Source organism: Mustela putorius, unplaced genomic scaffold, assembly GCF_011764305.1.
Source record: "Mustela putorius furo isolate JIRA1106 unplaced genomic scaffold, ASM1176430v1.1 tig00003962_pilon_pilon_pilon, whole genome shotgun sequence".
NCBI classification, from domain to species: domain Eukaryota; kingdom Metazoa; phylum Chordata; class Mammalia; order Carnivora; family Mustelidae; genus Mustela; species Mustela putorius.
Genome location: NW_025422106.1, coordinates 16,061,648 through 16,086,563, shown reverse-complemented (window position 1 = coordinate 16,086,563; position 24,916 = coordinate 16,061,648). Strand labels below are relative to the sequence as shown.

At 52.2% G+C, this 24,916-nt stretch overlaps 1 protein-coding gene across 3 annotated transcripts; it reads right to left on the bottom strand.

Annotated features, from left to right (window-relative positions):
- Positions 1–64: 64 nt before the first annotated feature.
- Positions 65–24,404, bottom strand: MMP28 (matrix metallopeptidase 28). 3 transcript variants are annotated; one of them, XM_004747133.3, is made up of 8 exons: positions 23,981–24,399; positions 11,006–11,085; positions 10,662–10,849; positions 5,460–5,684; positions 3,213–3,458; positions 1,856–2,005; positions 1,386–1,553; positions 65–596 (listed from the first exon to the last, which is right to left on the bottom strand). In XM_004747133.3, exons 1-8 carry the CDS (start codon positions 24,089–24,091, stop codon positions 202–204), a joined length of 1,563 nt encoding a protein of 520 aa, XP_004747190.1. In that variant the 5' UTR covers positions 24,092–24,399; the 3' UTR covers positions 65–201. The 3 variants fall into 3 exon arrangements, with proteins under 3 accessions (XP_004747190.1, XP_012909054.1, XP_012909053.1); XM_013053600.2 differs by having other exon boundaries at positions 65–462; XM_013053599.2 differs by lacking the exon at positions 1,856–2,005 and having other exon boundaries at positions 23,981–24,404.
- Between the last annotated feature and the right edge of the window lie 512 nt (positions 24,405–24,916).

Sequence of the window (24,916 nt, the reverse complement as noted above, 5' to 3'; positions counted from 1 at the left end):
CCTTAATGGTTTCTCCTTGGATTGATCCCTTAAAGATCGATGTCTGAAGAGCACAAAGCCATTCTCCAGGGCACAAATGCAAACTTTCCTGCCTGGTCTTATGCAGGGAGGCTCGGAGGCTTCCAAGACAGGTCCTTCTCCTGGGGCAGAGGATACACGTTGGCCACGAGGGCACCAGCAATTCACTAAGGGGTGGGAGCATCAGAAGAGGGCGCCCCCCGAATTGGCATGCCAGCAGCCCATCCAGGGCAGCTCTGCGGCCCAGCGGCCCGAGGTGGTCACACGTAGTTTGGCCTGGTCAAGGCGCCAGTAGCGGTCATCTCTGAAGAAGATGATTGAACCATCCGGCCGTGGCAGGGCACCGCTGACCTCCTCGGGGACACCACCCCAGTCCCGCAGGCCTCGGGGGTAGTAGGGCTCCACCTGCAGTCCGTCTGGGGCCAGCACGTAGTAGCGGGCACCCTTGAAGAGGACGAGTCGGCCCAGAGGAGGGAAGAAGAGGGCGGCGTCAGGGTGGCGGGGCAGGCCCCCTGCCCTGCACAACTGTGGTGAACCCCACACTGGCTTGGGGCCCCGGAACCTCCAGCATCGGCTCCCTGTAGGGCATCGGGAGAGCCAGGGTGAGCTGGTGGCTGTCCCCCTCTGGTCCTCCACCTCACCTCTGTCCCCCCAGACCCGTGTTCCCCCTCATGTTGGAGACCAACATGGTCAGTACTTGGGATCATCAAAATGGATCTCACGGTATTAGTAATTTCGTTATACCCAGTTAAGGAGAGAGGGTGGTGGCCAACTTCCAGCAGGTGTCAGCAGAGGGCAGACAGCGCTGCGGGGGCATCTCCCTGAATGGGCAGTGGACCACAGGGAAGGCCAGTCACCACCGTTTCTGCGGATAGTTCTATGAAGGCAGGGATTTCTCTCTTTTTCACGACTGTATCCCAACACCCCCAACTGTGTCTGATGCATAAAAGGCAATATTTGTTGGATGAGTGAAACTATTTACCCAAATATACTGCACACTCCTTGTGATATGTTTTAATCCTCCTTCCCCAACACACTTGGATTATTTTTCCCATTCGAGATAACTCAAGTCCAAGTGACAGGCCCAACCTCACACAGCCAGGATTCCAAGGAAGCAGGATTTTTCTGTTGGATTGCGGAGCTCAGGAGTGGTCCTCTGCTCTCCTCCTCTGTGGCCCTCCCACCCTTTCTCTCTGGGACAACCTCAACACCCATGCCCCGCAATCCATCACTGAAGGAACCTCCTGGTAGAGTTCCCTGGGGCCACAGGTTCAAAGTGGAATCGGGACTCCACCCCTCTTTTGACTTGGGAGAGAACACCTCCCTTCTCCAGGCCTCAATTTTCTCATCTGCCCCAAGGCTGGTACCTTTGAAGAAGTAGAAATCTCCATTGTCCAATGATACGGCAGCAGCTTCAATGTGGGGGGGCAGCCCCGCCCACCTTTCCTGTAGTGGGCGTGGCTCTGAGACGTTGCCATCCGCGGACACCTCCCAGAAGTGGCTTCCTTGAAAAATGTACAGTCTCTGTTGCCCATCTGTCCGGAGACAAGAGAGTTGAGTGACCATCAGCCTCTCCCTGCCTTTCTAGGGAAGGTGCTTTCCTAGAACCAGCTTCCCAGACTCAGGAGAGAGGATGTTGTGAGCACAGCTGGGAAGGCATGCAGGAGGAAGCAAGTGTTTTGCTTGGCATTGGCTTGCTACCCCTGCAGAATGCTTGTGGCTTGGGATTTCTGGATTTCTTAATTCTTAACCCCACCTCGTATTCCAGCTCTGGAGACCCCTAGAGATGTGGAGGAGGAAGGAAAAAGGCAGTGAGGCACAGGTGGGACCATCTTACCTACAGTGATGGCATCAAAGGAAGAGTGGCAATATTTAGGACCCTGGATTTCGGGGCGCCTTCCCTGTGGTCTGTGGGGGTCCCAGGCCTCAAAGTCAGTGAACAGTTTTCCTGGGAGCTGGATGGCCACGGAGCCCCCCTGGGGCTTCCCTTCATGGGGAAGGAGAGAAGAGGGAGAGAACACACACTGGTTGGGACGTGTGTGGAGGGCTCAAGACCTCTCTTCTGGTTCCTTCTATCGTTATCTAGTTTGAGAAGCAGGGGGGTGGGGGAGTCTAAAAGTTTCCTTGGTTGTTATTAACCATAGCACTAAACTCAAAAGTCTTCTACTGAACAGCGTGGGAAAGAGGCCTCTACTGAGCTAAAACTTGAGTGGCAGACCACCCAAAAGTCAGGCACTAAGAAGAGCAGAAGGTTCTCTTCCCTGAGTCCTGGGCAACACAGATGGCATGAGGGCAGAGTTCAGGGTCTGGGCTGCAATAGTTAGAGCAATCATAATAATTACATCATTATACTTATGAGAGTGAAGCAGGGTCCAGCAAGCTTGGAATTTGGCACCAGGTCCTGCATTGTGGTCTACAACTTTCTAGCTGTGTGACCTTAGACAAGTTACCTAACCTCTCTGAGCCCGGTTCTCCCCATCTGTGGACAAAGATACCTCATGAGTGTGTTAAGTGCCCGGCAGATAGTATACACTCACGAAGCAGCAGCTGTTCCGGATGGTTTCTTAGGCTACTGAGAAGTTGGTACCCCTACTAGCACAACAGCCCTGTGAAGTAAGCAGGGCCTCAATGATTATCCCCTTTCTCAGAAGGTAAAACCGAGAGCTCTCAGAGGGGAAATGCTTTGCCTAAGAGCAACTGCTTATCAGGAATCCCATGGTGACTTGAACCCAGGGCTCTGGCCCTGCCGACGCACTGGGCACTCTGAGCTGTGGCTGGCTGGGTGGCAGCCCTGGCCAGTTCATTCTGAAAGGGGTCGGGATAGGGGGGGTAACCTCGGCTGGGTCTACCTCCAGACAGAGGCCCAGGTTTGGTGGGAAGCGGGCACCAGCCTCAGGGAGGGGGAAGGCTGGAGGAGGGCAAGAGGAGCAGGAACGTGGGCTGGGATGGGGGAAGAGGTGGGATCGGACACTGGGTCTGGGTGATGGGGCAGCGATGGGAGAGGAACTGCCGAGGCCGAGACTGGGGTTGGGCAGAACTAGGGAATGGAGCGCCAGGCAGTGCGGTGCGTGGGACCTGATTGGGATGGAGAGGCCAGGCACGGGGGGCTTTTTTGGATGTGAGGGGAGCCCGCGGCGGCGTGCGGGCCCCGGGGCTGGAACGGGGGACCGGCGGTGGACAGGGCGGGGGCTCACCATACAGGCCCTGCACGGCAAGCACGTCGTCCCAGCTGAGCAGCGCGTCGCGGCCCAGCCTCTTGTAGTATGGCGCCATGAGCGCGCGCGGCGCAGGCGAGTGCGGCAGGCCGAGCGTGTGGCCGATCTCGTGCGCCAGCACCACGAACAGGTTGCGCCCGCGGCGGCGGGTCAGGGACCAGCGCTCGTCGCGGTCGAAGTGCGCTTCGCCCCGGCGGGGCAGGAAGGCGTGCGCCAGGGCGCCCCCTGCAGGCGGCGCGGGGGGGTGGTCAGTGGGAGCGCTACCGCCCGCCACGCCCCCCACGTTCCCACCTTCCCGTGCGGAGCCCCAGGGGTGGGTGTGGTTATTTTCAGCTGCACAATTTCCCTCCTCATGACCTGGCAGAGGTTCCAGTGGGCAGCCCTGAACCGAAGACTAGGCTGTGGGGTGTGGACGCCTGGGAGGCAGCGTGGTGTACAGACCCCATGGGTTTCCATCCCTGTTTCCCTGTTTACTAGCTATGTGACCTTGGGCCAGTCGCTCCCGCTCTGATCTGAAATGGGAATGATGATAATGAGCTGCTTCTTCCTCACGGGGTTGCTCTAGGGATTACAGAGGAGTGAGTCTCTATACGAGTAGATTACGCATAATACTTAGTGCCTAGCCCATGAGGAATGCTACACGGAAAGTATTTTCACAAAGATCTAGAATAGGTATATGGTTATCCCCGAGGTAGGCACGATGGGGCCCTCTGAATGTTGGTAATGTCGATTCTTGATCTGGGTGCTGGGTATGTTTATGGGTATATATAGTCTTTAATAAAAAGCACATTTTTGTGTTCTTGCCTTCCTCTGTGGGGCCCCTCTGTGGGTCTCTACCTCCTCGCTCTAGTAGTAGTGAGCAGAGGGAAGGAACAGGATCAGTGATGTTGGAGCTTGTGGCATACCCCAGGGGGCTTATCAGCTACACAATCCCAAGGCCCTCACATGTCACAATTCACTTTTTGCAGGGGCCACAGTCAGCAAAGGGCAGGGTGATAATGTTGGCCTAGAAGCCTGCGGAGGGCAATTCCTGCATTGCCTTCTTGGAGCCCAGGCCAAAGGGGATTGACTGCTGTTAGAGGAGAGTTGCCTGGGGTGAGAAGTCTCCGGGGATGGGGCCGTGTGAGTGTAGGAGGAATACATGCCTCCTGTTTTGAACATGCCTCGAGCTGTCGGAGCAGTGTTAGCCCTTTCGGTTCACTCCTCACAATAATCCTGGGAGACAGATGGCAGGTTTCAGAGAGAGAGAACACCTCAACTCAGAAAAGACAAAGCACCTGCCCCAGATCAGAGAGCTTTCTCCCAGTCGGGTATGGTCTTAGCCGCCAGACTCCAGCGGGGCACAGGAATGTACATTTCATGTAGATATCAGGGCTGACTGGAGTTACACGCAGGAGCACATATATCTTACGTGTTGATTCGTGAAAAGCTTAGATTTCTGCCAGTCCTATCCCCGGTCCCAGCAACAGGACCTGGACATGGACTTTGCTGGGAGTGGGCCTGATGTAAAGCAGAGCAGCGTGAGGGAGGTGAGGGCCCACATTCCCTGGAGTTCCCACTGGGGTGAAGGGGCCCAATCAGGGCTCCTTTCCTCCTTAGGGCATGGAGGGGGCTGGTGGGGTGGGAGGGTGATGCACAAGCAGCCTGCAGTCAGGTTCTGAAAGCCTGTGTTGGGCAGAATGGGAGGAGAGCAGGTTAAACTGCTGCCATAAGCCTTTTAGATTGGGGACAAACAGAAGAATTGGCTGGGTTGTGGGAACGCAAAGCACTTCTATGGTGGGTAAGGGACAGAACGCCTCTTACCCTGTGGCAGTGACTGTGGTAGTGGGTTTGGGGAGGGCAAGAGTTGGGTAGCGGTGGCCTCTGGATGTTTGTAGGGTGGTGGTCGTGAGAACATCCGCTTTTGGAGAACAGGGGAGGCACAGGTCTGTCTAGAAGCAGAGGATGGGTGGTGGAACCTCAGAAGCTTCTCCCAGAAAATACTCTGGAATTTGCAAAGCACTCTCCATGCAGAACCTCATCTTGCCATCCCTTCAGTCACGTGCCACATAATTGGGCAGAAACCATTGCTCCCATTCTACAGGGGAGGAGACTGAGGATTCTTTGAAGGGAGATCCAGTTTGCCCAAGGCTGAACGGAAAGCAAAGGCCCCATTGCCCTCCCTAGACTGCGTCTCCCAGCTGGGTTCCCCTCTTGCCATGGGAGAGAGAGGCTCTGTGTCAGCACCTGGGCCATCAAAGGCATTGCCCAGCCCGTCGTTGTGGTCCCCTTGGAAGAAGGTGAGGCGGATGTCAGCGGGGACTGTGGCTGGAGCCTCCCAGAACTGCAGCGCTGAGACGTTGCTCCACAGTTGAAAGGCGGCACGCACGGCCCCGCGAACTGCCGGTTCCGGGAGGTGCTGTGGCCAGTTCACCAGGCGGTAGGAGAGGAGCTGCTTGTACCACTTGCTGCCTGCAGGCCGGAGAGGCCATGTCAGTCTTACCTACCTGTGGAGCCGGGGCTCGTCCCCAGGGACCCATATGAGTCGGCGTTGGCTCTCCTCCAGGGAGTCCTGGATTTGAAGGGGAAAGACACAGCCCTTGTCCTGGGAAGAGCCCATCTGGCTGGGGAGACACTGCTCTTGAGCCGACAGGACTACCCTGGTCTCAGAGAGTCCCCAGTCTAGTGGCTTGGCCTGGGGAGGTCCCTAGGGAATATGTGACCTCTGCCCAGGAAAAGCCCCCAACCTAAGGAATCTCTGGTCCGGGTCTTCTTTCTCACAGCCTCGGCTGAACCTGAAAACCGTTCTGCATGTCTTGGTGGCAGCAAATCCCTACCCCTGGCTGCTGTGTCAGGGGGTGGAGGAGAGATGGGGCCGACAGGGCCACAGCTGTGACCCCCTCTCACCTCTTCCTCCCCTCCACCTCTCACACCCACCTGCCCCTCCCATTCCAGTGCCGCAGGCCTGCTGCCCACCAGCTACCAAGACCCATTTATTAGAAGTTTTTCCCTGACCCCCAGCCCTCCCCCTCACTTCCTCAGGGATTCTGGAGAGCTCCAAGGTGTAAACAAATCAGAACACAGGGTGTGTTTTGTCACTCACTGAGACTGGAGAGAAATTTTTCCATCTCCACTTAGTTATGAGCTTCTATGCCTTTGCCCAGAACTGCAGTTCCTCCCTTGGACCTAAGACGCTGGCCTCTTGCCCAAGCCTCATGTCTACTGAGTCCCCCTGCAGCCCACAGCACACCCAGGACCAGGGTGCTTAGAAAGTCCAGATCCCGAGTCTTTCACGGGCTATTTCTGAGCCTTGCAAAGCTCAGGGGCTGAGACTGTGACCCCAGCTAAAACACTCACAGCTCAGAGCCAGGCCTCATGGGTCCAGGGGCTGCAAAGCTATCATGTGGTTTTTGGGGTCTCAGTTTCCCAACTGGATCACAGTTCCTGAGGTATGGGTAACAAATAGGCAGGCTAGGCCAGTGGGCACAGCCCTCTTTCTCCCTGGAGGAAAAATCGAAGGTTCAGACCACCTGCCCTTTTGCCTCTGGGAAGTCCTTGCCTAAACCAAGGGGGGGGGGTGCTGAAGTCATGGAAGGCTGGCCCCCTGCTTCTCCAACCTTTCTGCTCTGTTGTGGGGAAGTTGAGACGAGGGGAAGGGACCTGCCCAGGGTCACAGAGTGAGTGAGTAGCCGAGCTAGGCCCTGAGCTCAGGCCCTGACATCTGACCTTCCACTACACCACACAGGTAAGCAGACACATTTGTTAAGACTCAAGACTTATAAATTTGCCTGAACATCGCTCCTGTGGGTCAAAGCAGGGGCTCTGCTTGAGCTGAGATTCTCCAGATGGAAGGGAGGGTGGTCAAGAGCCGAGGAGCTGAGTGCCCTTTCCCTCTCTGATCCCCCCCCCCCACCCCGGGGACGTGGGGGAGGGGAATGTCTTTTCTCCCACCCTGAGCCAAGCTCCATTCAAGGCAATGCTGCCTTCCCAGGCCTGTTTGGCCTGGCAGTCATCCAACCTCTCCCAGCCAGTGACCAACCCTCAGGGAGGGAAGAGGGAAGGATTCTTAGGAAGGGAGGGAGACACGGAGGGTGGAGGGAAGGCCTGGGATCCAGAGGAGACTCGGAGGGCTCTGGACTGGCTGCCGCGGGGCACTTCCAGACCCTGCTGGGGCTGACTGACTCCCAGACCCTCCCCGCCCACCTTCAAGCCCCCAGAAGTGTGAGAAAGCTCCTTCTGCCTCTTTGCCTCAGAGGGGGGCTTCACTCAGCCCGGCAAAAAAGGGAGAGGGTGGGCAGTTCTCTCACTCTAGCTAGGTAAGGTGGCAGCTTGCAGGATACAAGTCCTCTGTGAACGTGTGTGTGTGTGTGTGTGTGTGTGTGTGTGCCTGCATGCGTGTCTCTGGAGGAGGGCAGGGAGGGCTTATAGGTACATGACTGAGAGAAAATGGATAATTTTCCTTGGGAGGGGTTGTTGGTATGCCTGCCAAAAAGGAAGACCCCCCCCTCACCCACCACCTACCCCCACCAGCAGCCTGAGGCCTCTCTCTGTCCTCTTCCTGAGGTAGGTCCTTACAGAGCAGGCTGGCTACCTGGGGCCCCATCCTGAATCCTGGCCCAGGTGAGGCTGGATTCTGCAATGACCCTAGGCCACACAAGCACCTGGCAGTGCACCCCCCACGCCTTTGCCCCAAAATCCAAAAGGGAAGAGGGAAGGAAAAGGACGTGGGGAAGAGTGGACACCTAGACACCTTGCTTTGGGGAGGACCCTGGAGTCCTGACTCCCAAAAGGCAGCGGATACTGTGGAAAGAAGGCTGGTCGGAATCCCAGCACTTCTACTCACGAGCTTACAGAGCAAATTATGGAATCTCTCCAAACCTTGGTTTCCTTATTTGCCAAGTGTGGTTGGTAAGACTTACTTGTGGTGAAAACAAGAAGGCAAATGAACTAGCAGCATGCAGCTGCCAGGCACGTGGTGGGTGCTCGGTAAATGCCTCCTCCTGTCTCCTTCCTTTTCCACCCCGGGACCCCCCCACAACGCACCCCAGCTCCACGGGGGACTGAGGGGGATTGAAAATCTCCCCTGCAGGCACACCTGGAATGAGACTGCCAGACTGAGCAAATAAAAACATGGAACACCTGGTTACATTTGAATATTAGATAAATAATGTTTTTGTATAAAAGTGAGCACAAAGCAATGATTTGCTGCTCATCTGACATCCAGATTTACCTGGATGTCTTATATTTTAACTGGCAACCCTACCCTGGAACCTGACGTTGTCAGGAGAGCATTCGTCCACAGAGTAGACAGTCACTGGCCTAGAAATCCACATCATTTTTACGGCACCCACCCGTGTTCTGGGGTTTCTCACATGTGGCATCTCACTCAGGCCTCCCAGGGATGGGAAGGCTTGGCCACACTCTGGCTCTGGTTCTGGGGAAATTTCCTCAGCTCTTTGTCCCCTTAGTTTGCCTCTCTTTAAAATGAGGATAATGATGGTCCTTATCTCCTAGAGTTGTTATGGGATGACGTGGCTTAACCCATTTAGAGCCACACTTGGCATATCATAGACGCTCAGGAAGGGTCAACTGTTATTAAACACATTCTCCAAAGGAAGGCATAGGAAGCATTCAGTGCCTGCCAAGCATACAGCTCCTTTCTAGGGAAGGTCTTCTCATTCGGGGTAAAAGAAGTCAAGCTGCTGTGGTTCAGGTTATGAACAAGAGGGGAAAGTCTCCATCTAACCTGAGCCACTGCTGTCTGAACTAGGAGTCACGGTCAGACAGTGACATGGGGCCAGGCTGGTTGGGCAAGGCTACCAAAGATGCCTTTGCTGGAATCTCTGTTCCAAATGGATGCTCCAAATTGAACAGCGCCAAGTGGGTTCCATCAGCGACTCCCTGGAGAAGGCAGGAGAAGATGCTGCCAGAAGGAAGGATCTAGGGTGCTCAGGCTGTGCCTGGATGGCCCGGAAGGCAGCATCCCAACTCTCTGGGAGACCGCCTGTAGCTGGGAAATGCCACTGCTGAGGCTGTGTATAGGGCCGCCCCACCTTCCACTGCCAGCCCCTTCCCCTTGCTGATCGGGGCCCATTTCTACTTTGCAACCAGAAAGGGCCTATGTCTTAGATGAGGAAATGGAGCATGACACACTGCCGATCCCAGAGCCCCAGCTCCTGGAATGCTGCCTCCGCTCATGCTACGACTTTCTTCTAGCTCTGTGGTCCAGAAACACGGTGGGATGCAGAACATGTGGATATCAAGGACTTCTGGACCCCAGCGTCCAGACCCCATTACTGCTATCCTCCAGGAGCTGAGGGGAACGGCCCATAGCTTCTTTCCGGATCAGCAAAGAAATTAAAACGACCTATGAACCTTGTGTTCTGTTCACAAGGGATATTGTTGGTGCAAGCAGCTAAGGCAATTTAAGAGGCAATGGCTCAAAGTGCTCGTAGTAAACTTGGTTACAGATGAAAACCTGACTCGACAGCCCCATCTTGTTAGAAATCCTAAAAACTGCAGAAATCAGTCAGAGAAAATTAGACTTAGTACAAAGAAGATGTTAAAATTAAACACAGGAAAACTTGATGGTGATGAAGAATCGAGAGAAGAATCAGAACTTCATAAATCTTAGGTCCGTAACATTTGATCCTAGAAGACTGAATCAGGACAAAAGGGAGGAAGAGGAGGTGAAGGAAAGATAAAACAAAAACTACAAAAGGAGAATCACAATGGCAGAAACCCAGATGTATACAATGAGCAGTGATGAAATGTCTCCAAAAGGCAAATCCACAGAAACAGAAAGCAGGTGGGTGGTTGTCAGGGGCTGGGGGAGGGGGCAAGAAGCAGGGGAGGGGGAAGGGAGAGGGGAAAAGGGAAGGGAGTGACCGCTAGAGAACATGGGGTTTCTTTTGGAGGTGATGAACACGTTCTAGAATTGGATTATGGTAATGGTTGCACAATTCTGCAAATATACTAAAAACCACTGAGTTGTACACTTCCAATGGGTATATTTTATGGCATGTGAATTCTGTTCCAGTAAGGCAAAATAAAACTGACTGGTAAATCACATCTTTGTTGAATCACTATTACGAAAAAAGAATAAATCCCGATGAGAACAACTTTGGGAAAACACAAGGCAAAATGCTGGCAACAGTTCACAGCGTAACCAATTGACCCAGGAATGAAGGGGGCTCGATGGGGCTTGTCCCGGGAAACATCGGCATATTGAAAATTCATCCATGTCTGTAAAATTCTGATTTAAATGTCTGTGTTCCCAAACATGGCCCTCCACTTGACCGGTCCTGTTCACCCGTTGCTCTCCCCTCTCCTGTCCTAGGGAAGAGGACACTGACAAAGCCCAGTCCCAGGCTGGGCTGGTTTGTCCTCTGGCCGTGGGACTTCTGGGCGTCGGGAATCCCAGCTTAGCTAGATTTCAACAGGGCTCACCTTGCTTTGCAAAGCGTTTCTTACGCCTCATTTTGGCCCGGCGTCCGGCGAACAGGGCACTAACCCTCTCGGTCCAGGCCGCCTGACTGTCTGTGTCTGCCACCCCACAGCGGGGCCGCATCATCTGGCGCAGTGTGGCAGGGTCTAGCGTGCCGCTGATGGGCAGCTGAGATACCCACTGGAACTTCCTGTCAGGAGGAATTGAGATAAAGGAGCACAGCGGGAGGGTGAGGAGTGGGGGTGAGAGCAAAGAGCTTCCCAGGAGACAGCGGGAGGCTGGTGGAGGGGGGGAGGGGAGGGAGCAATGCAGTGTGACCCTCTGGCACCCCCAAATCCCCACATACCTGATGGCGTCGCTGAATCTTGCCGCGGTGAGGTCTTTGGGGACCTGCTCATTGAGATATCCATACTTCTCCAGAAATGCCTGGCGGGGAGAGGAGTGTCAGTTTTCCCACAGTGTGGCATCCTCTTCCCTCCCTTGGTTTCCGAGGGTCGAGGGTCGGTGGCACATGCTCAGGCCCAGTCCCAATGAGGTCTATGAGCTCTAGGAGAAGGAGTCCTGGGACCAAAGCCAAAAGGACATAAACTCCGTTCCAGCCCACCATTGACTAGCTTGATGGTCTTGGGCAAGTCACTCAATGGGTCCAAACTTTAGCTTCCTTAATTCTCAAACTGACCGAGCTGTCCCTCCCCAGAGTATTTCCCAGCACAATCAGGGATCTGGAGAGGCAGGCTGGATGAGCAGAGTTAGGGGCTCTGGAATCACAAGCTGGCCTGGGTTTAAATCCCAGTTAGCAAAAACTATTTCTCTAAACGGCAGGTTTCTTAACTGTAAAAGGGGCTTAGAAACAGTACATAACATACAGGTTTTCTTGATGAGGCTTGATCACAATAGTGTACAAGGCACTTAACACAGGGCCTGTCACTGGGGAGGGGCTCCAGACAGAGCAGTTTTATAAGTATAAATGTGCACTCAGCTCTGCTCCTGAAACATCTCACCTGTCTAGGGGGGTGCCCTGTATTGATCAGAAGTTGGGCCAGTCACCTGCAGGCTCTGCCATGCCTGGCTTGGGAATTAATTTTTTCTCTATTCTGGCTTCTTCCTAAACAATTCACCTACCCCCAAATGCAGACACATATAAGACCCTAGGAACGACAGATGCACTTGCCCTCAACTCTATGGTTTGTATAAAAACTCGTCTCCTTAGAAAAGTTGTTTATGGGGGCACCTGGGTGGCTCAGTGGGTTAAAGCCTCTGCCTTCGGCTCAGGTCATGATCTCAGGGTCCTGGGATGGAGCCCCACATCGGCCTCTCTGCTCAGCAGGGAGCCTGCTTCCTCCTCTTTCTCTGCCTGCTTCTCTGCCTACTTGTGATCTCCGTCTATCAAATAAATAAATAAAATCTTAAAAAAAAAAAAGGTGCTTATGGGGGGGCACTTGGGTGACTCAGTTGGATAGGTGTCTGCGTTCATCTCAGGCCATGATCTCAGGGTCCTGGGATTGAGCCCTGTGTCATGTTCCCTCTAAGCCGGGAGTCTGCTTATCCCTGTCCCTCTGCCCCTCTGCCCCTCTGCCCCGCTTGTGCTTGCCCACTCTCTCTCTCTCTCTCATTCTGTCTCAGATTTAAAAAAAAAAAAAAAGTGTTGAGGGGCACCCTGAATGGCTCAGTGGTCTGAGCCTCTGCCTTTGGCTCAGATCGTGATCTCAGGACCCTGGGATCAAGCCTGCATCAGGCTCTCTGGTGCCCCTCTCTGCCTACTTGTGATCTCTCTCTCTGTCAAATAAATAAATAAATAAATAAATAAAATCTTAAAAAAAATAGTGTTGGGACACCTGGGTGGCTCAGGTGGTTAAGCATCTGCATTTGGCTCAGCTCATGATCCCAGGGTCCTGGACCAGGATTCCCGCACCAGGATTCTTGCTTAGTGCAGAGCCTGCTTCTCCCTTTGCCTGCCTTTCCCTCTGCTTGGGCTCTCACACTGACAAATAAACAAATATTTATTTAATATAAATATAATATACTATAATATATAATAAATAAATAAATTAATAAAAATCTTTAAAAAAATAGTGTCGGCTCAGGTCATGATCTCAGGGTCCTGGGATCGAGCCCTGCACCAGGCTTTCTGCTGGGGTGGGGGGAGCCTGCTTCCCCCACCCCCTGCCTACCTCTCTGCCTACTTGTCATCTCTCTCTCTCTCTCTGTCAATTAAATAAATAAATAATCTTAAAAAAAAAAGGAACTTGCAACTTCCTCTTTTCAGTCACTCATTTGTGAATTTATACAATGTACGATGTACACCGTCAGGTACAATGACCTTGTGGATAGAGACGGATGGTAGAAATATGGACCTCAAGCAAAGGAGGCAGTTTGGGTGCTATAAAGAAAAGAAATTGGGTGATGTGATTGAGAATATTTTTTTTTTAAGATTTTATTTATTTATTTGACAGAGAGAGATCACAAGTAGGCAGAGAGGCAGGCAGAGAGAGAGAAGGGGAAGCAGGCTCCCTGCTGAGCAGAGAGCCTGATGCGGTGCTCAATCCCAGGACCCTGAGATCATGACCTGAGCCGAAGGCAGAGGCTTTAACTCACTGAGCCAGCCAGGCATCCCAACTGAGAATAATTTAAAGAGAGCTTTTCTATCAGGGAGGTCAGGGAAGGACCCTGTGAAAAGATGATCTTTAATGTGAGTCGTGAAGAATGAGAAGTGCTGGCTTGCAGCGAGGTGGGAAAGGCTGTTGCAGGCGGAGGAGCATCAGGCCCAGAGCCCCGAGCTAGGAACCAGGGTGAGGGCTCTCAGGAACCGAGGAAGGCTAGAGCGCAGTGAACGTGAAGAAGCAGGACATGTGATGAAGCCGCAGGGAGAGAGGCAGAACTGCCACCCAGGGTGGGGAATGGGAACCTTCGTTTAGTCCTGATCAGGTGGCCTGACTGTGAGGGCTGACAGAAAGAGAGTAATCCGGGACGGCTTATGTTTGCCTTGGAGGGTGAAGCTAGAGACCAAGTAAGGAAACCAGAAGAGGGGCAGAAGGGGGTGGATTAAAAATAAGATACACACTCTGATGTCAACCGGCATTAGTTGTATGATCCCGGAGCTCAAGGGAGAAGCCAGAACCTTCCATCATGTGATGGCAGTGGACCCGGATGTGACCGCCCCCCCAGGAAGTTAGTGTGCCTAGAGAACATCTCATGGCCCAAATGCCTTTTCGCCCCCCATGCCCTTACACACCTAGAAGCTGCTCTCTCCGCAACCACGTGTGTGGAGGCCATTGGTGAGAAGTGTGGGACTCATCATCCTTACCTCTCACCAGCCCTGCCCTTCGGGGAAACAATGCGCTTGGCTCCCTGCTTGCCCTTGTCTCTGAGAAAGCCTCATCGATGGATGAAAAGAAACGTCACCTCGGCCGTTTAATTCTTATACAGACACATATCGTCTCCCCATGGTTAGCCCTCCTGGCTGTGTTACCTATGGGAAATCATTTTCTGTCTTCCTTGTTCTCTTACTCACTTTTCTTTGCTGCGTTTCTTGAATCGGCTCCAATCACGGCTGCTGCCTTAAGGAGAAGGCGCAAATTGAGAACAAAACCAGACACGAAGAGCCAGGATGGGCAAGCTCCTAAACCTTTGCAAATATCCAGCTTGGGCTTTGTGAATTTCATTATATCCGCCCTCAGCGACCTCCACACCCACTTCTCAATAAAGCCACTTTCCACAAGGAACCCTTGTTCTAGACAAGGGAACACTTCCCAAGTCCATTTCGTTATTTTTCTACACTAATTTATTTGTATGTCAGTACTATTTTCTTTTTCTCCCTTTCCAAATTTGCACTATTGGGGGAGGCATAATGGATTAAAGGAGTTCTAGTGGCTTAATCTGGAAAACCATTTATTGCCCAAAATAGCGTGGCATCATGGAATAGCCACCGGGCTTGGAATCAAGAATCTGTTCCCAACCCTTACTCTGGGTGGCCAGGGACAAATCACTTAGCATCTCTGATGCTGCTGCTTCTTTTTCTTCTTCTTCTGTTTCTTCACTTGCAATGGGAAAACAAGAATAAACCCACAGGATTCTCCGAAGGATTTTAATTTATTTAATTTTTAAAGATTTTACTTATTTGTCAGAGAACAAGCAGAGGGAGCAGCAGGCAGAGGGAGAAGCAGGCTCCCTGCTAAGCAAGGAGCCTGATGCAGGACTCAATCCCAAGACCCTGCAATCATGAACTGAGCCAAAGGGATGCTTAACAGGCTGAGCCACCCAGGTGTCCCAATTCTCAGGAGGATTAAGTAAAGCAATGCCTATCTAGCATACTTAGTAAATATTCCATGAACAGCTGACCTAGTTGATTTACCTTAGTAGAAAAATTAAGACTTTCGGAATACAACCCGTCTGTAAGATGGGAACTGCTCAGAACCAGGCGGTAACAGCTCTGTTCTCAAGTCAGCTCTACCTTAGACTTGCCCCGCCCCAGCCAAGTGCCTGATTCTCTTCTTGCCTCCTCCCCTTCCCTTGGTGTGGATGGGTAGAGTGGCTTTCTAAAGGAAGTCGGAAATTCAGTGTCCCCTTTGAAGCTGATTTGCTGAGTGACTTAGGAGAGACTGGGTCACAGGCTAACAGGCTGGCACTCCCTGTGCTCCTCCCCCCAAACCCACCCATCCCTTATCAGAAAGTTGGCTCTGATTCTGGAACTATGAAGCCTTGGACAGAGCAGAAGGGAGGGGATATTGACTAGCGGCGTCTCCTGTTTCCTGGCTGGGCTGCCGTGCATAGTACTTTGGCAGGCAAGGTGGCCTGGAGGCCAGGATGAGGGTGGAGGCTTTTTTGAGGGGTCTATCAGAGGGGAAGTCCTGGGCCTCTCTTCCTGACTGGTCTCTGGCACCCTGTGGGTTGCAAAGGCAGAGCTGAATTCCCAGGAGGCAGTGTGAGAGTGTGAGCACGAGACCAGGCCAAGAATGAGAAAAATTAATTTTAAGAATTTGACATTTTGTATTTCCATAAAAGCACTTAACTATTTTTTTTTTTAAGATTTTACTTATGCATTTGAGGGGCGCCTGCGTGGCTCAGTCATTAAGCATCTGACTGTGGCTCAGGTCATGATCTTGAGGTCCTGGGATTGAGCCCCGAGTTGGGCTACCTGCTCAGTGGGGAGCCTGCTTCTCCCTCTCCCACTCCTGCTTGTGTTCCCTCTCTCGCTGTGTCTCTCTGTGTCAAAGAAATAAAATATATATTTTTTATTTTTATTTTTATTTATTTATTTTTTAAGATTTTATTTATTTATTTGTCAGAGAGAGAGAGAGCGAGAGCAAGCATAGGCAGACAGAGTGGAAGGCAGAGTCAGAGGGAGAAGCAGGCTCCCTGCGGAGCAAGGAGCCCGATGTGGGACTTGATCCCAGGACGCTGGGATCATGACCTGAGCAGCTGCTTAACCAACTGAGCCACCCAGGCGTCCCGAAATAAAATATTTTTTAAAAATATTTTATTTATTTATTTGTCAGAGAGACAGAGAGAGAGAGCACACAAGCAAAGGGAACAGCAGGCAGAGGGAGAAGCAGACTCCCAGCTGAGCAAGGACTCCTCAATCCTAGGACCCTGGGATCGCAACCTGCGCTGAAGGCAGATGCTTAACCGACTGAGCCACGCAGGTGTCCCATAAATCTTAAAGAAAAAAAAAAGATTTTATTTAGTCACTTGAGAGTGAGAGAGAGAGAGAGAGCACAAGGTGGAGGGGAGTGAGGGGCAGAGGAAGAGGGACAAGCAGAGTCCCCACTGAGCAGGGAGTCTGATGCAGGACTCCATCCCAGGACCACGGGATCATGACCTGAGCTGAGGGCAGACCCTTAACCGACTGGACCAACCTGGTGCCCCTCAGTCAAGTATTACAATAGCAGTTACCAGAACTTAAGGATTCCCTTTCATTTATATTATTTTTTTTAAAGATTTTATTTATTTATTTGAGAGAGAGACAGTGAGAGAGAGCATGAGCGAGGAGGTCAGAGGGAGAAGCAGACTCCCCGTGGAGCTAGGAGCCCGATGCGGGACTCGATCCCGAGACTCCCGGATCATGACCTGAGTCGAAGGCAGTCGTCCAACCAACTGAGCCACCCAGGCATCCCCATTTATATTATTTTTAATACGAACATTCATATTTTTAATATAAACATTTTAAAATTACATGTAGGAAGGGGGGTCCTTCATATCCTCAGGGCTGCGTGCTCTAAAGTTCTGTTGGGTGAAGGCCGAAGCCCCATCGCGGGCTGAGGGGGAGGCATGGTCGAGACACGCTCTGCTCCTGCAGCTGTCCCTAACCCTCTCTGTAAGCCCATCTGCCAAGCCTCCGTTTTCCTCCGCAAAGGTGACAGAAATGGCCTGTCTGCATGGGAGAAAGGGGGGTGGGGTGGGGCAGGTGACAGCATGGTGAAGGGGTCCCATAAAGAGACACAGGACGAGGACGGGGAGCTCCTGTTTTCATTCCAGCTCGACTACTATTGCCTTGGAGGGTCATTTCCCTTCTAGGCTGGAGCTTCCCTAGGGCTTGTCTTATATTCTCTTAGGGACCCCCTGAGCTCTCCCTGGGGTCACGCCAGTCCCTCTGCTCAGAGGCTGTATCCTGGCTGCTCCCCTCTGCCTTGCAGTTCCAAACACAGGCTTTTCTCTTTGCCCCATTCTCCACCCATCCTCTCTCCCAGGGAGGCTAAGGCTTAAGCTGAGTGGAGAGGAAGCTGCAGGACCGTGCCCTTCTGTGATTCACCCTACTCAGGCCTAAAAGCTTGTGACAACCTGCCTCACCCACTTGGTCAGGGCTGGGGCTACTTCCCTGGGGAGTCGCCTCTGAAAAGTCCTGGGAGTGGCGGTGGTGTCTGAGTAAAATGAAAATGGTTCTTCCTGGGACCCAGAAAGCTGAGTGGAATCAGAACCCTTGAGGTTCTGGTCCCGCATCCGTCCTGACTTGTCATGGGAGGGTACGTAGAGCCCAGCCCACTCAGTGCCCAAGGGATGGGGAAATTTCTGGCCATTGTAGCAATGAGGTGTAGCAAAATAAATTGAGGCCCAAGTCAAGAACTCTGAGTCACTGGCCTGCAGGGCAAGAGCCCTGGGCTGTGTCTTGAGTTTTATTCCTGTGCTACTAAGAAGTGTCTGTCCTTAGGCAAGTTCTGTTCCTCTCTGGGCTTCTGTTTATTTCTTTACTTACTTACTTACTTTTTTTTTTAACGTTTTATTTATTTGAGAGAGAGAGTGAGCATGAGTGAGGGGAGGGTCAAAGAGAGAAGGAGAAGCAGACTCCCCATTGAGCAGGGAGCCCGATGATGTGGGGCTCCATCCCAGGACCCAGAGATCATGATCTGAGCCGGAAGCAGATGCTTAACCAACTGAACCACTCAGGCACACCTGGGCCTCCATTTCTTCTTCTATAAAATGAGAAGGTTGGATTAGAGCTAAAATATACTCCAGCTTCATCTATTATCATAGCCTTGCTTCTGCAGCTGATTAGCTGTGTGAGCTATGGCAAAGTTGCTTAACCTCTCTGTGCCTCAAAGTGTGACATACAGGTAAGAATGCTTTAGCTTTCTCACAGGAGTGTCGTGAAAATCCAGTAAGAAGACAAGATGCTCTGGGAAAGCTTTATGACAGTTGTCCCATTAAAAATGTTGTTTTCCCACTATAGTCACAGAGCTTTACTGCTGGAAAGGAAGCTTGTTAGGTAAGTCTAGGAAGGGCAGGTCTCAGTTTTATGTCTGTAGAGTGGCTGTGACACCCTTCATAATCAAAGAACTGCAGGAGCAAAACCAAGAGAGGAAATCTCCAGCAGACTCCCTGATGAGCCGAGCATGGGAGCCGACATGGGGTTCGATCTCCCCACTCTGAGATCATGACCTGAACTGAAAGCAAGAGTTGGGTGCATATCCTACTGAGACACCCAGGCGCCCTGAGACCAAGAATTTTTAAATTGCAAAAAGGCAAGATCGTGCGGAAATCACGTTGCTCTACCTATGACTTATTCTATCTCATGTTACATTTCATTATGATTTTAGTCTTTTCATAGTGACTCTACGTGATTGTCTTTGTCATTCAATATATCTTGAGCACTATTAGCCAAGTCAAGATGCAAGGGATGATGGCTGGCGTTCTGCCTTGGCATGTTCTATATATAAAAATATTTTTCTGGTAATCAGGAACATGACAAGTCCTTGACTAGTATAGAATTTTTAAGAGTTCCAATCTCCTTGCATAAACATAGGCAGGACAGGCGTTGCTAATCCCATGTTAAAGATGAGAAAAGTAAGTCTCAGGGGAGAAAGCAGAGTTTTGCTAAAGGCTCTCAGGGGAGCAACAGAACCAGTCCTTGAGTTCAGATCCTCTGATGCTTATCCCAGGACGTCTTATTTCACATTCAAACAAGTAACTCAGAGGATTTACAACTGGAGGCACAGGGGCCAGATGGCTCTCCCTACTGGATGCTCAAATGAGAAAAAGGTAAAACTGGGGATGTTTCTAGCTGAACTCCTTCTGTCTCCTCTGTAAGCAGGTCCAGGGCCAGAGCAGAGGAAAGAAGCTGCTTCGGTGGTGGGCTCTGGCTTTCAGTAGAGGCTGGGATCACATCTCCCATCACACCCCAAACAGGGCATCTGACAAGCCACAGGTGTGCAATGGGGCTTAAGCCTGTTCCTTTTGCTCTCTGGCTCTTGGGTTCTACTGAAGGTCTAGGGGCAGTGGGACCAGCTGGGACCCTTCCCTTTTATTGAGAGCAAATGCCTCCCTTTCCCTCTGTCTGACTCCCTTTATCTTCTCCTCCTTTCTCTTGTTCCTAGTCTCATATTCACAAAGTTCTGTGTGGGTGTAGCCTGGGTAACCTCTTATCCCCACTCCTTTCATTTTTTTGTCCTTAAGGATGTTGGAAAAGATTAGCTGGTCAGTCTCCATCCAGACTGCTCTTGTACTTATTTCTCAGGCCAAATACTCGTACTGTGCGGACCCATGGTCCTCACTACACTTGCAGGGCTACATGTAGGGCACAAAATCATGCCCTAAAGGCTGGATTTAGGGAGAGCTGTCCACCCATCTCCCCACTGTGGTCATGCTTCCCCACCCAGCTTTTGCCAGATCCCTTGGTTTTACAACTGGTTTGACAACTGCTTTTCCACCAGCTTGTGGTCCTCTGGGACCCTCCAGAGCCTCTTCAGCACTTCTGTTCACTCTGCACCCATGAGTCACTCCTCCGCTCAGCTCTTGGGAACAGCTTCCACACCCGGGCTTCTGGGTTTCTGACTCACAAAAAGTCAAATGAATGGCTCTGGGTGTGAGAAACAGACACTGCATCTGGGGGTGGTTACTCCACAGAAGCTGCAGTGTTTCCCTGGAGAGACAAACTAGCCAGCTCCTTGCTGTGCTGGCGTACTGGGAGGAGCTGTGCAGATCTGCCTAGACCACCAAATGGAAGGTAGGTCCTGACATATCCCCTGGTGTTTAAAGAGGGTCCAGGGGAAACACAGTAGGTAGCTCCCCAGGGACAGTCCGTGTCACCCAAGTACAGGATAGGGCCTGATTGCGAATGGGAGGGGGGCCAAGGTGATGAGGTCAGCGTTAACTCTCAATCTTGCAACTCAGCAGTGGAGGCCCTTCCTCCCCACTAGCATCGTGAGCAGCCCTAGTTTTCCCAAGTGGGCAACAATGAACTCGTTCATAATGCAGCTTTGTAAGTGGTCTGTCTCCTCCCAGGCAAAGCCCACTTTGGAAAACCCTCAACTTTATTGTTTTGTATGCATACAAGAGACACACACTGGCAGGCAGGCACACAGGGCACAGGGAACAGGCACACAGGGCAAACAGAGACCTCAGAACACAGACACATACAGACAGACAGACAGAGACACGCAGGCAGATGAAACACACACACGCACACACAGGTGCCGGCATACAAACATACCAAAGCCAAAGAATGTTAGCGCAAAGAGAGTCCCTGAAGAAGCTTGACTCTTACTTTACAGAGGAGGAAACTGTCGCCTGCAGGAGGGTACTAGTTTAAGATCACTCAGCTGGTTTTTATGATATCTTTCTTTCTCTGTCCTGAACTCTGCACTTTGCCCATAAGCTCAGCAGGAGTGCTGTGCTTTGCTTGGGGTCTAGCTCTCTGCACCCCCGTCAGGGCATTAGACCCGAGCAAAGAGCTGGGGTGATCATGGGGCTCACTTTTGTGGTTTCCTTCTGCGGATGGTTGTACTTCCCCAAATGACCACAGTGACACCTCCCATTCCCATGCTCTTTTTACAGTGACTTCAGCGTCCCTGCCACCAACTGTGGGGTCTATGTTCCCTCCCCTTGACCTGGAGTGTGTGACTTGATCCAGCCGGTGGGGAACAGCAGAAGGGATGCTATGAACTTCGTCAAATCAGTCATGAAGTCATGCTTGTCCTCGCTCTCACACACTCTCTCTCTCTTTCGGAACACTCATCCTGGAGACCCAACGACCATGTCTGGGCCCAAACTAGCCCACCTGGAGAACCCATGTGGGGACGCCCCCAGGAGAGAACGATGGCCCCCAGCTGACAGCCAGAGAGGTGAGTAAAGAGCCTTGCGATGACTCCATCCCCCAACTTTGTAGAGCAGAGACAAGCTGCCCTCATGCGCCCTGTTTGAAATTCTGATCCACAGTATCTATGAACATAATACATGTTTGTTTTACTTCACTAATTCTGGGGTGATTTATAATGTTGTCATAGTAACTGCAACACCATCTCTTAGGGATGATAGCTCTGTGCTGCCTGTTGTCCGATGCTGAAAATAGTTGCCGTACATATTTTGTCCTGTGTTATTGTTCTTGGAGTGCTAGTCACTGAACCAGTACTTCATTTTATTTTATTTTTTTACAGATTTTTATATATTTATTTGAGAGACAGAGCAAGTGAGCATGAGTGGGGAAAGGGGCAGAGGGACAAGCAGACTCCCCACTGAGCGGGGCTTGATCCCAAGATCCTGAGATCATGACCTGAGCTGAAGTCAGACGCTTAACCCACTGAGCCACCCAGGTGCCCCGACCAAGCCGGGACTTAAGTCTGAAGCTCTATTCTCTAAAACAATGATAAAGATAATAACAATAACAAGAATATTGAGAGCAGCTTCCTTTTGACTGTTTGCTATGTACTAGGCACTGTGCTAAGCATTTTACGCACATTATCTCAATGAAACCACACAGCAGTCTTATGAAATAGACATTGTTAACCTCCATTGTACAGAGAAGAAACCCAAGGTTCAGAGAGATTAAATGATTCACTGATGGTTTGCACACACGTCTGTCTGAGACTGAAACTCATGCAACTGACCATTTACAGAAGCGCATATAGACACACTAACACCACCGAATTGCATATGTATACATATGTATGTACATGCATAGGCATATAGAGACACATACACATTTCAAGTTTATATTTCTTGTTCTCAGAGCTAAAAATTCCCATCCCCCAATTATGTTAAAAAGACTGCAAGAGACTCAATCTGCTTAGTATTATGCTTCCCAAGCACACCCCAATATAAAATTCTCTCCATCTGGGGCCACCACAGGCATGGGCGGCAGAGAGATTGTCTCTGTTCTCCTGCCAAGGATTGCCTGGGACCCGGACTTTGGGGGGAGGTGGGGCGGTACTCTTAATAGGACTTGGCTTGGTAGAAGGAAGCCTTCTCCTGGGGCCGTGAGGACTGTGTACTTGATGTTGTAAGATTCTAAATTCAGTGAAACAGAGTGACTCCCAAGTGTGTGAAAGCAGAGAGTCAAAACAAGAGACCATGCTTGGAAGCAGAGATGGTGGCCCCCATTGTTGAAACAGGGTCATTTCCAAATATCCCAGAACAGTGATAGGAGCTGGCTGCTGGAAGGAAGAGCCATTCCGTTCCGTAAGGGCTTCTTCATTCTGGAGGTTTCTTAGATTCAGCATGCCAACTTCTAGGGAACGGGAATAGGAGGGTACTGAGAAGTTCTGGACTGGCAGTTTTATTATTTTTTTAAAGATTTTATTTACTTATTTGACACACAGAGAGAGACATCAAGCAAGGGAATACAAGCAGGGGAGTGGGAGAGGGAGAAGCAGGTCTCCCGCTGAGCAGGGAGCCAGATGTGGGGCTCCATCCCAGGACGCTGGGATCATGACCTGAGCCAAAGGCAGATGCTTAACAATTGAGCCACCCAGGCGCCCCTGGACTGGCAGTTTTAGAGCAAGAATGAGACACTTAGGGAGCAAGAGTCTCAGAGCAGAGCGCCAGGCTCAGGAATTTAGAACTCCTTAAAATAGTGGAGACCCCAGGGTGCCTGAGTGACTCAGTGGGTTAAAGCTTCTGCCTTCGGCTCAGGTCATGATCCCAGGGTCCTGAGGTTGAGCCCCACAACGGGCTCTCTGCTCAGCAGGGAGCCTGCATACCACCCCCCACCCCCCACCCCCCCCCCCTCTGCCTACTTGTGATCTTTGTCTCTCTGTCAAATAAATAAATAAAATCTTTAAAAAAAAAATAGTGGAGACCCCAGTCCTAATCTTGAGAATAGATAACAACACAGAGATGCTTCTTTGGGGGAAGAAAGAAGTGATACTCATGTATTACAATCACCTTTATCTGGAAAATAGATACCCCAAGTAGATCCCCGTCCCTGCCTCCAAAGAGCTCCCCCTGTGAAACCTACAACAAGCAGGTGAGTCCCAAGCAGGACAATGAAATGAGAAGTGTTTAAGTTTCGCCACCACTCCCTGCCCCCTTTCTCAAGTTCAGTCCAGAAGCACTGTTCCAAAGCTCCTTAGAAGGAGTTCTTGGGACTCTAATACTCTTACCCATTTTACAGGTTAAGAAACTAGTGCCGAGCTTCGATGCCGCCTGGCTCAAGCTGGGCAGTGGCAGCCCCAGCCCAGTGCCGTCTCCTGTGTCCCGGCCAGTCAGCGGTATCCGCTCCACCTCACCCATCTAGGGGGCTCCGCAGCCTCCGGAAAGGCTCGGGGCATCCGATGAATGAACTGCCAAGTCTCCGCAGCCTAGGCGGTGAGGGACAGTAGACTGCGCCAAAAAGGGGTGCAGGGGCTGTCTCTCTCTCAGCCGTTGCCCGCCTGTCCCATCTTGTCGCTCCCTCCCCACCCCCCGCCCGGTCCGGAAAAATCAATGCAGATCCCGGCGCCTGTGTGGTCCCAGCTCTGGCACCGGGGAGAACGCTCCCTCAGCTCTTTGTGTGCGGACAGGGAGAAGGTAACGCAGATTGCCGGCTCCGATGAGACGGCCCAGTGGCCCGACTGCAAAGTTCTGGAGGGTCTCTAGCACGCGGCCCCCTCTCTGCCCCGCACGCATCCTTTACCTCCGCCTCCCTGCGCAGCTCCTGGCCTCCGCGCTCGGAGAACTGGGCGTCCAGGCCGCCCCACAGCAGTAGCGGCAGGGCGCGCAGCAGGAGGCCGACACGCGCCGCCATCTCGCCGCCGCTCCTGCCGCCCCGCGCGGGCGCGTGGGGAGTCCACGCGCGCAAAGCTGCTCAAGGCGGTTAGCGGCGCCCGGGACCCCCTGAGTGCTCTGGCTCTGCGCCGCCCCTCCCGGCTGAGTGGGAACGCCCGGGGGCGTGGGGTGGCTCGCGGGTGCTCGGGCTCCAAGCGCAGGGCCGCCCCTCTGAGGGCGTCGCCGGGAGCCGGCCCGAAGTGGTGCAGCCTCGGCAGTGCCTGCCTGAGGACTGTCGGCCCCGGGACCCGGAGGGCAAGGGAGGAAGGGAGGGAGGAGGGGCGGGGGCCGGGTGCCGGCCCCACCCACTCCGCCCCGCCGCTGGAACGCACGGCGGTCGCGGAGCCTCTTCTGCAGGCTCCACAGCCTGGCCGGATGCCCACCGCCGCCCTGCCCACCGGTTCTCTTGCCAGCCACCTCCAGCTGATCCGGATCTCTCCGGGGAGGGCTGGGAAGAAGGGTCTCGCGGAAACTGTAGCTACCTAAGACATTGATCTTGGAGCGTCCTGGCCTGCCCGAGGGTCACATTATTTTAGCCAGGCTGGCAGGTCGAGTCCCCTGGCTATGAGAGAAGGACCCCTGGATTGGGTCCAGAAGAATGGGGTTTCAGTTCCAGATCTGCTTCTTTGCTAGCCCTGTGAATCCTACCTCCATTACTTGCTGGCTGTGTGGTCTTAGGCAAGTCACTCACCCTCTCTGAAAGTATTTTTCTCACCAGTAAATGTCGATAATAAGAATACCAATATCATATGGTTGTAGGGAGCATTTAATGAGAGAATAATGTAAGTGAGCACTGTACCCGACT

Excerpts from the sequence above, each read along its gene's own strand:
- MMP28 (XM_004747133.3), bottom strand. The coding sequence starts at position 24,091 with ATGGCGGCGCGTGTCGGCCTCCTGCTGCGCGCCCTGCCGCTACTGCTG. Across the intron at positions 2,006-3,212 it reads TGCCGTGCAGGGCCTGTATG|GGAAGCCCCAGGGGGGCTCC; the intron begins GTGAGCCCCCGC and ends TTCCCCATGAAG. Across the intron at positions 1,554-1,855 it reads CTTTGATGCCATCACTGTAG|ATGGGCAACAGAGACTGTAC; the intron begins GTAAGATGGTCC and ends GTCTCCGGACAG.